Genomic DNA, 10,088 nt, shown 5'->3' on the forward strand with positions numbered 1-10,088 from the left:
AGGAAAGCATCTGGCAAGGTTATAGCCTTTCTTTGCTGTTGTCTCAACAAATTGCTCAGTGCAAAAATAATATGAAATTACTCCTTAACTGTGCACAAATTCTATTGAGTACACAGTGTGCTTTAGTTCTCTGCTGGCAAATTGGTTAAATGCCTGGCTCTCTTAACTGCCGTACAAGCTCTCCAGACTGTTTGCAAGACTTCATTTGGAAAAAACCCCATCTGATATCCATATTCCTCCCAATGGGGAGCTGTTGTACTGAGGCTGGTGGGACGCACTTAAAGAGGTCTTGTCAAGTCTTGGCAGCAGCGTGGGGAAAAGCCTTACAGCTTTATCTCAGAACACCCAGCAGGTTGGTTTGCTTTATTAATTTGAAGTACTGTGTTCCTGATGGGGTGCTACAGTTTATGACTGTACTGCCAGATAAAGAACACGTCTTCATGCAGTACCATTTTAGCCACATACTGGGACTACCAGTTAAGTGTTATGCATTAAGCGAAATAAGTGAGCCAGTAAGTGTAATTTTCAGAGTGGCCCTTACTTGCGTAGGGTTTGATGTTCACACAAAACAACAAGCAGAGCCCTTGGGAATGTAAAGTCCAGCCCTTAAGTTAGAGCCAGAGTAGGGAGGGACATAATCTGTCCATCTGTGAGTGCTGTCCCAGCTTTGTTGGTATAAGAGCAATTTCAGTGCTGTGTTTCCTGTGGTTGATTGTATGTCTGGTCTCCTGCTGCCTTCTCTCAAGCAATGGCACTTATCAACTACAGGGGCCATTGAAGAACTATTTTTATAGTGGCAACCTAGGTATCTTTGTGTGGCTGCTCAGCTGCCTGGCCAGCTCTTAAGCACGTCCATTAACTTGATTAGTAACTCACCAAATGTTGATGCCCCCATGGATTTTTTGTCAGTAATAAGAGAAGTGCTGGTATTCTGCAGGAATTTTGCAGAGAGCCTGCTGAGAGTTATGTAGTCAAAAAGAAACAACCCTTCTGGCAGAGATCTGTTCAAAACAGTGAAGTTCAGCAGCATTATTATTCTGACGACTGTCCCCGAGTGCTCTGATGCACGCACTATTTTGTTAGTGTCTGGAGTTCATTCAAAAACGGTTTCAAAAATTTTTGCTTTTATCATAGAGTCAGAGAATCACAGAAGGGACCTTAAAGCTCATCCAGTCCAACCCCTGCCATGGGCTGGGACATCTCCAGATACAGGAGGCTCAAAGCCCTGTCCAACCTGGCCTTGAACACTTCCAGGGAGGGGGCATCCACAACTTCCATCTCATTTATGTCAATGCTTTTTGTACTTAATCCACGCATGTCCATATGGGTGGACATACCAGCCACATATGATTGTTTCTAAAAGAGTCTTGTTTTCAAAAAAATTTCTAATGTTGCTTGTATCAGTACAGCCCCAGTAATGAGATCAGATTGATTTCTGTGTACTTTTTCCCCTCCTTCTGGAACAATTCACTGTCTGTTCTTTGCAGTGACCAGAACATTTGGTTTGGATAGCTACTAGAGATGTGCAAAAATACCAGCAATAATAATAATAACAACAACAACAACATCGACAACAAAAACAACAACAATTATAATTCAGTTTCAAAGTCGCAGTTACTGTTGTGAGTAACTATGCTCTGTAAGAATTCAAACAAATAATTAATTTGCATTATTTTTTGTACATAGTTATGTTCATATGCATAGCTCACATTTTTGGTCCGACTAAATCCCTTCTAAAATTTTGATGCTGAAGTGCGTAAACCCAAAATCTAGTGTACTCTCAAAATTTAACACTTGGGAGTTGTTGTAACTCTGACTGTCTTCAGTCATACTAATGAATGGAATATTAGGTTTGCTTCCTGTCCTTTTCTGTGTACCTCCAAGGAAAGTTTGCTTCAGTCTTCTGTGCAGTCTTCAACTACCTAATAGACAGCAGCAGGAAGTAGCTGCATTAAATTGCAAATAGCTTGCCACCCAACTATTTTGAATAGAATAATGTTTTCCCATTATCAGCAAGAAAGATAAAGAAGAATTATACAAAAAGAGCTATTTTCCCCAACTGCTAGACTCCTGAACAAGAAGTTTTTTCTGCCTATTGAGGAGACCACATCTCTTTAAGAAGATAACACCAAGCATTACTTCTGCTGAATTGTCAGTGTAATCTCAGTTGCTTTGGAGAGAAAACTTCCTACACATTAACCTTAGGGGAATCTGATGCCCTTGCATAGTTTGTGAGGATTGATTCCATTTTACTTTTCCTGATAGAACAGAAAATACAGTGAAACTACAGTATTTTATTTTGTAACATAAATGTAAGTTGTGAAATATTTTAGAGCAAGGAAAGTTGTTCTAAGCACTCACAGATCTCAATATTTGGATGAATGTGAAAATTCATAGGATGTGCAGAATTTTAAGGCAAATGAAGGGAAGAGCTTGTTTTTAAAAATCCAAGTGGAAGTAGCAGTGGAGAAAAAAGGGATAATGTGGCATCAAAATTATGCCTTTTTTGTGTGTTGATACTATTTGAAGAATTCCTCATTGGTAAAGGTCCCAGATCTGTCCCTGAAGTTCTTGAGACAACAGCTTTGGCTTATATAAAAGACAGCCTCCATCCGATGCAACCAATTTGGTTTCTGATTTCTCTGTCCTTCTAATTTTGCTGTTGTCCTCAGGAAAACTGTGACTTATTTATGTTATCATCATACTCATCAGTCACTGAGGTTCCAAATAAATGCAGTAAACTTTCTGAGTGTAACCCCCTCCCTAAGAACAATGTAAGTAATGGAAATTGGACTACAATGTATGAACAAAAAATAAATGCATCTTGCTAATGAAGCTTGGTAAGTCTCAGCTTACCATTTGCCTGCGTCATGTGCAATAAAAAGCTATGCCAGCAAAAAGATCTTTCTTTTTATGAAAGAAATGAAGTTACAAAAAAATATGACTTGATCTTCAGTGTACATTATTTTCCCGAGATAACTTTTTAATGTTCATTTCTTGTTACAGCTTAGTTGTAAGTGACGATGATGTGTGGAGAGACCAGTTTTACAATGGAAATATCAAGAAAGAAAGAGGTAATGAACACAATTCAGAATAATATGTTGCCACACTGTAACTTAATTTTCCATTGCAAAAATTAATTTTGATATGTCATGTAAGTATAATAGCACATACTAAATAGGCTTAATTTCATTTCTTAAGATATAAAACTTTTCTTCCTGGGAAAATCAGTCACAAACACATCTTAGTTAAAGAACTGAAGCCCTATGAACAGGTCTGCTGTGATTATGGCATATGTGTTGTAGGAGTATAATTTTTATTTTCACATGCAATTACAAAAATTATATTGAAGATTAGGGAAGTTTTCCATTGTTCTGCTAGCAAAGTTAGGATGGTGGGTACGCTATACCTGCTCTAAAAAAGAATGGAACGGCACAGCACAGCACAGGGAAATGTCATTCATTTATGAAAGTATTTATGGAAATTATTTATGTTAGTTCTTTCTTTGTTGCTAGCATCTTTGTAGTAGTTCTAGTATTAATGCAGTACTGGAATTTTACCTGTGTTTGCTGGTATGGTGTATCCAAGTTAAAATGTATCTGTAGTAAAGTAATATTTATGGATATTCTCTGCTACATGTTGAGCATTCACACTTATAAAAATGACAGATTAACTATGCATATATCATTTCTGCTTCTATAGAAACAGCACATAATAGGTTTTACTATGTGATTATTTTATTTTGCTGATACTCTGTTTACATGTAAACACGTGTCTTTATTTAAGGTGCAATAGTGCTACGTCTTGCCAGATCGTGGTTTCGTATAGGATCCTTAGAAATCTTAGCTCATTCTGGGGAACTGGACTTACAAAGGTTTGAATTTAATCTTCATAGTAACTATGTTAGTTGTCTTAACAATCAAATATTTACTAGAATGCATATATGTAGTTGGAATTTAGACATAAATTATTTAGAGAGAAAGATTGCAAAATTTAGAAAGATAACCTGCTGTTTTTCTACAAGCATACAAAAGATCTTGCCTCATATGAGTGAAACTCCCTAGCTGTTTTTGAAAGCCTGGATCTTACAAAATGAGAGAGGTTTTATAGCTAAAATAGATCTGATAACTAAGCAATAGGGACAAGTTGTTTATTTTGGAAAGATTTATAAATTTAGACTAGAAGTTCCTACATTTCTCATAGTTTTCACTGAAGCTAAATTAGCAGAAATATTAAATAAATCACTACCATAAGTATGTTGTATAAAATATGCTCTCCAGGAATATGCAGAACCAGAGTAGTACACCAGGTAATTAATTACTGCATGATTTTAAACCTCTTAGCAATATTATTTTGTGTGTGTTGTTCCATTTCAAGCCATTAGCATGACAAATTTTTAGTTCTGTAAATATGTAAAAGTTGGTCCTTTCTCCTCAGCAGCAATGTAGTGGCTGATAATCACTTGCAATAGAAATTGTTCTGGGGTGCTTAAAAATGAGCAAGAGCTCATAGCAGCAGTTGTACGTTGTGCTAACTGATAATTCAAGTTAACTTCCCACTCTACAGTGTCTTTCTTTCCCTTTTTTTGAAACATCACAGCAGGTTTTTGTTGTAAAACTGAAGGACTGACTTAAGGAACTGATTTTAAGATTAAACTGTTTTGAGGTTTTTTGGTTAAAGTATTTGTGATGCATTGAATTTAAGGAGCGTGTAAAGATCACGTGTACTCATGCAGAATAGATGACTACTTTCTGCCTGTTTTGGAGGGGGCCTCAGAAAGAGTCACCAAGAGCAGGCCAAGGCCTACTGACTGTGACTGTGCTTCCTCCTCGGAGAAGGTCCTCCTGAAAGAGGATGTCCTGGAGCAACCAGCTAAAATTCAGAGACATTGGACACCCCTCTAGAGGTCAGGTTGCTAAGTACTCTGATAAAACAGTTTGAGGAGAGTTCAGTGATTTGCTCCAACAACCTGATTAGAAGGTAAAATCTAGATATTGTTTGTGCAGCTGCACAACGTTTGCCCAGGTCCGACCTTTGCCCAGGTCCAGCCCTTGCCCAGGTCCGACCTTTGCCCAGGTCCAGCCCTTGCCCAGGTCCGACCTTTGCCCAGGTCCAGCCCTTGCCCAGGTTCAACCCTTGCCCAGGCTGCCTGCCCCACATGTAGATGGTGCTCACAGTTTCCTGTGCTAGTGGCCCTGGCTGGCTCTGACCACAGGAGGGTCCTACAGGAAGCTCCTAAATGTACTAAATGCCAGCTGCTCTGCTTTAAAGCTTTAGCTCTGTAAAGATATGCACCAGTCAAACATTGCAATTTTTAATGCATGTATCTCAGTTTCCTGAGCCTGTCTTGTCGGACTATGCAGCACTGTTTTGAGAATGGCCAGTTACTATGGCAAGTAACCCTACCTCATTAGAATTCAGCCATAAAATTTTCTTTGTGAGAATTCTGATGTAGAATTATTCCTTGAAATCATATATTTTTTTCTTTGGATACTCTATATTTTTTCCATAAAAAATTGACATTACTGCATCTGAAACCAGATCCTGGTATGCTCTGGAAGTTTAACACATGGGAATAATTTTAACTCTACCTGGCATATTCATGACTGGGACCTTAGGTTTCATCTATAAGCATTTCTTAATTCAAGACTTATTGGAATAAATAGGTTGAATTTTCTAATAAGTGGTTGCAGCAAGCTGTAGGTCAACATTTAGCTATTTGAAAACAAAAATTTTGAATGATCAGTTCTAAAAGAATTCTGCTTCTCATATTACAGAAGATTGCTAGACTTTGTCATCCAGGAACATTTTCCGTCAATAGCCATGAGTGATTCAAATAGATATCTGGTAAGTCTTTTTTTAAAGTTATTTATATTCTCCTCAAGCATGTGAACAAAAATTCTACAAAGCTTTTCAGAGTTTCAATATTTAAAAGGTTTTGAAATTTGAAGTAAGCTTCCAGGTTTTATTAGTGCAAGTTGATAATTTTCTTCAGTAAAAAAACTGCTTCTTGAAGGTTTTTTTTCTCATAGTCAAATATGAAAATTCTTCAGCACTTTTCATTATGGAAATGTTTCTTGGGAAGCTTCCATCTGCTGTTATTTTTTGTTCTCTTACTGCTCAGATTTTAAGTGAGCAGTGGTCATGAAGTGATGAATCATGCTTTTTCTCCTATAAATGTAGTATATATAGTATATAGAAGTATGTACACTGGTATATATAGTATCTTTGTTTCTTTTTTTGACTTTTTAATTTCTTTTAGGGCATCTGTATGTACTTATTCAACTCTAGTCTTTGCTGGATAAGGTTATTGTGCAGTCACATCACTTAGAATGTGAATGAGAAGTCCTGACAGAGATACACATTTAAAAATAGAATATATAACATATTTCTAAAGTGAATCAAATGTTTATGTTATTAATTCCATTCCATATTTTTGATTCAGAGGTCTTGAAGTAAAAGATGTATTTGATTTTAGGAATTCTTCTCTACAGTCGTATCAGAGACTGCAAATCTGATTGCATTGTGGATGTCTGTGGGGTTTGCACATGGTAAGCTGCTAAACAACGTTGGCTTTACAGGAGTGACTGTTTATAGCCATATATTTAAATATTACTTTTAGTTGTCACTTTGTTCTTCAGTTCTTCTGATATCTTTGCCTACAGCAGTATCTGTTACGCATTAATATACAAGTAAGTTTTTTCCTAACAGAGTTAGGAGCACTTTCTGCTCTTTCAAAGCATGACTGTATCTGACAGAAGAATTCTCATAATTTTTGTGATAGTCTGATGTAAAAAGACCATGTATTGATGTCAAACATAAGTTTAATTGCTCTGAATTTCATGCATCTACGTAAAAGCCTGACCTTTTATAGGAGATAGGATAAAGTGCTGACCACTTTTGTTTCAAATTTACATTATGAAAAAATCAAATAGCGTTGTCTTGCTAATACAGCATGCAGTCAACTTGCAAAGCCAGTTACCAGTTTGCAGGATGCTGTTTCGATGCTGCGTAGCACTGAAAGGAAAAGGAAACAGTGCCACCTAGGTATAGAAACCAGATGCAAGATAAGTTAGCAAACAGTTTCTCATTTTCATACTTAAAATGCATGCCAGGTCGAAAGTAAGAGAGACAAGTTTATTTTCCAGTGTCTGATTTCTGAAAGGTCACTGCTCCAAAGTTTTCTGGGCTCAGTGGATCTATTTCACAGCAAATTTGCTGAAGACTACAGGGTTCAGGTGGAATTGTAACTTTTGTTTCTCTTTGTTTAATTGTAGGTGTGTGCAATACAGATAACTTCAGTTTATTATCCATAACAATAGATTATGGTCCATTTGGATTTATGGACTCTTATGACCCAAGTGAGTGTAGCACCTGTTTTTCAGTATCATTTTTTGCTTAAAATAAATTCTTGTTGTTAATACATGTAGTTTCTGTGTGCATGAAAACTACTAACGTTATTAGCAGAAAAATCCCAAAAGATGTGTATTGCTTGAAGAGTTTTAGGGAAAAAAACGTATCAGAGGCCAATTTTATGATACAGTTTGCATTTCAAGTGCTAAAAGTCTTTTGGTGTTTTTCTGTTTAAACATCTGAATTTATTTTGTATCTTCAAGTAGGAAAATGTCACTTGTGACATGGGAACTTGTCTGTGAAGGATACATTTCTTAGATTTGCAAATAATCGATCTTGAGTTAATTCACTGTAAATAAGTATCCTTGTGATCTGATTTTAAATAGTATCTTTAGGGCTTTTATTAGTTTGCAGTGTAAGTGTAAAAATTAATGCACTTTGATATTTTAACATTGATTGTTTTTTGTAATTCATCTGTTGTGGATCAGTAATGTTTTGTTTGAAACAGATTTTGTTCCAAACACATCCGATGATGAAAAGAGGTATAAAATAGGAAACCAAGCAAATGTTGGGCTCTTTAATCTCAGCAAGCTGTTACAAGCTCTAAAACCTTTATTGGATCCCAGGCAAAAGCAGCTGTAAGTAATCCTTAAAATATCGTAATGCTTAAAAGAACTAGTGAGATGGGAGACCCTCTAATCACTGTATGCATAGGAAAGAAAGGGATTAGCTTTTAAAATCTTTTTTTCTAAGTGGAAATTGATTCTCAACTAATTATTGGCCAGAATAAAGTAGAGGGAGGGGGAAACTTTTTCATTGCATAAATAATAGCAAAATATGACTGGAAGGCAGTCCTAGATGTTGAGTGGCCCATTCCCTTTTCCCTCAGGTAGGACCTCTGCCTGTAGTTTTCTAATCTAAGTTTGCCAAGCTGGTTCTTTAAGATGCTTACTTATGAAGACCATACATCCTCCTGAAGTAATGAGTTAGTATTTTAATATCCTATTGTAAAGATTCCTAATATGAATCTTCTTTTGTGCAGTTTAACTCATGACTTCTTACTCAGTATGTAAGTAAAGAACATTATATTTTTTTTCCTTTGCAGCAGATCGTTATGTATTTGAAGCCTGTTAAAATGTTTCCCATCAGTCTTTTTCCCACTGCAGATTCCGGTTGATTCAGAATATCAGTGTTTGTGAGATATCAGATAGAAGTTTTTGTTGTTTAGTGTACAGTAAGGTTGTACCCACGGTAGTGTTGTAGTTCCATAGAATTTGACTTTTTTTTTTTTATTATTTTTCCAGAGCTTCCCAGATTTTGGAGGGATATGGTGAGCACTATTACACCCGGTGCGTAGTTCCAGATCTCAAACCTTGTAGTCACAATGCTATAAATTACATTATGTGACAATTTCCTTACTATGTTACTATTTTCAGTTTCACAGAACTATTCAAAGCAAAACTGGGTCTTCTTGGGGAGAATGAGGATGATAACTATTTGATTGCTTTCCTCCTAAAAGTGAGTTTCCTACTTTTGTTGGCAAACATCTGAACTGATGCCTCATATTTTAAAAACACTGATAGATGCATCTTTTTTCACTAGCTTATGGAAGATACAAAGGCTGATTTTACAATGACATTTTGGCAGCTCAGTGAGATTACTGAAGACCAGTTAAAGGAGCTCCGTATTCCTGAGGTATAGAAGCACCCAATTTTAGGAATACTCAATATAAAATGAGTAAATCAGGTTGGACATAACCATGGTATAATAGAGGATGTGTCAAGGCATGTTTTGCATGGGAAACCTATCACTGTAGCATTATTAAAGGACATGGAGACCTATTTGTGTCATACCACCACCCCCTGTTAAGCCTGTGTCTGGTAGTGAAGGATACGTGAACGAAAAGTGCTAATGAAAGATACATTAATGAAGAGTGCTGAAGTAAAATTTTCAACCACTGGTACAGGCCCAATATGAATAGTCATAAATATTTATATCACAGGTGGGAATGTGATTTTCTTCACATTTGAAACGGATCTGCTAGGAAGAACTTTCCTTCCTTCGCCCCACTTCTTTTTTCTTTGGTTTGCTTAAGAATACCTCCTGATAGTGTTTTTTAAGACACAAGTGAAGATGTGGACAGGACTTACAAGGAAAATTTCAACCTCAGGTCAAGCAAACAGTTCCTCACTTGAGTTTACCAGATGGCCTAAACCCCTGCTCTCGGTTCCATCAGGTTGGCTCAGTATCCTGTCACAAGCGAGATCCTATCTCATAAACTCTTGCTAGGATCTCAGCCCATAGTGGTCTCTGCCCTTCCTCGGGCACAAGATTGTTCCTAAACGTAGCTTAAAACATAGGAATACATTTTGTCACTGTGTCCTGCTATCGCATCCTGTGTTGCTGCTAACTCAGCCTAAACTTATTCTTCAGAACCAAGTATAACCATAAAAGAGATTAGAGTGTTAAAATATGAGATAAACCTCTTGCGTGGATTTAGTGAAATCTTTAGAAGTGAAAATATGACTGAAATGTTTGAACTGGACTGAGATGCTAGGCAAGCAATAATTGGATGAAAATGTAGAGAGGAAATTCTGAAAAGAAAGCCTTTAAGTACCTGATCTGGAAAGGAAAAAAGGAAGCCTTTTTGCAAGAGCCAAAAGCAGGTTTTTTATTTTTTTTTTCTTTAATACAATGTTTTTTCCATATGGGCAATATTGTTCACTTTGCCATGG

At 36.7% G+C, this 10,088-nt stretch overlaps 1 protein-coding gene across 1 annotated transcript in view; it reads left to right on the top strand.

The window, feature by feature from the left end:
- The window catches only part of LOC104545099 (selenoprotein O-like), a gene marked incomplete at its 5' end in the record, with an annotated part of 22,353 nt that overhangs the window by 4,116 nt on the left and 8,149 nt on the right, over nucleotides 1-10,088 (top strand). The window contains 9 exons of the mRNA XM_010190144.1: nucleotides 3,007-3,074; nucleotides 3,787-3,874; nucleotides 5,778-5,847; nucleotides 6,479-6,551; nucleotides 7,278-7,361; nucleotides 7,862-7,991; nucleotides 8,658-8,702; nucleotides 8,790-8,871; nucleotides 8,956-9,048. Of these exons, the coding sequence (XP_010188446.1) occupies nucleotides 3,007-3,074; nucleotides 3,787-3,874; nucleotides 5,778-5,847; nucleotides 6,479-6,551; nucleotides 7,278-7,361; nucleotides 7,862-7,991; nucleotides 8,658-8,702; nucleotides 8,790-8,871; nucleotides 8,956-9,048 (733 nt within the window). The remainder of the gene's footprint in view (nucleotides 1-3,006; nucleotides 3,075-3,786; nucleotides 3,875-5,777; nucleotides 5,848-6,478; nucleotides 6,552-7,277; nucleotides 7,362-7,861; nucleotides 7,992-8,657; nucleotides 8,703-8,789; nucleotides 8,872-8,955; nucleotides 9,049-10,088) is intronic.

This window comes from Mesitornis unicolor, unplaced genomic scaffold, assembly GCF_000695765.1.
Source record: "Mesitornis unicolor isolate BGI_N332 unplaced genomic scaffold, ASM69576v1 scaffold26058, whole genome shotgun sequence".
In the NCBI taxonomy this organism is placed as follows: Eukaryota; Metazoa; Chordata; class Aves; order Mesitornithiformes; family Mesitornithidae; genus Mesitornis; species Mesitornis unicolor.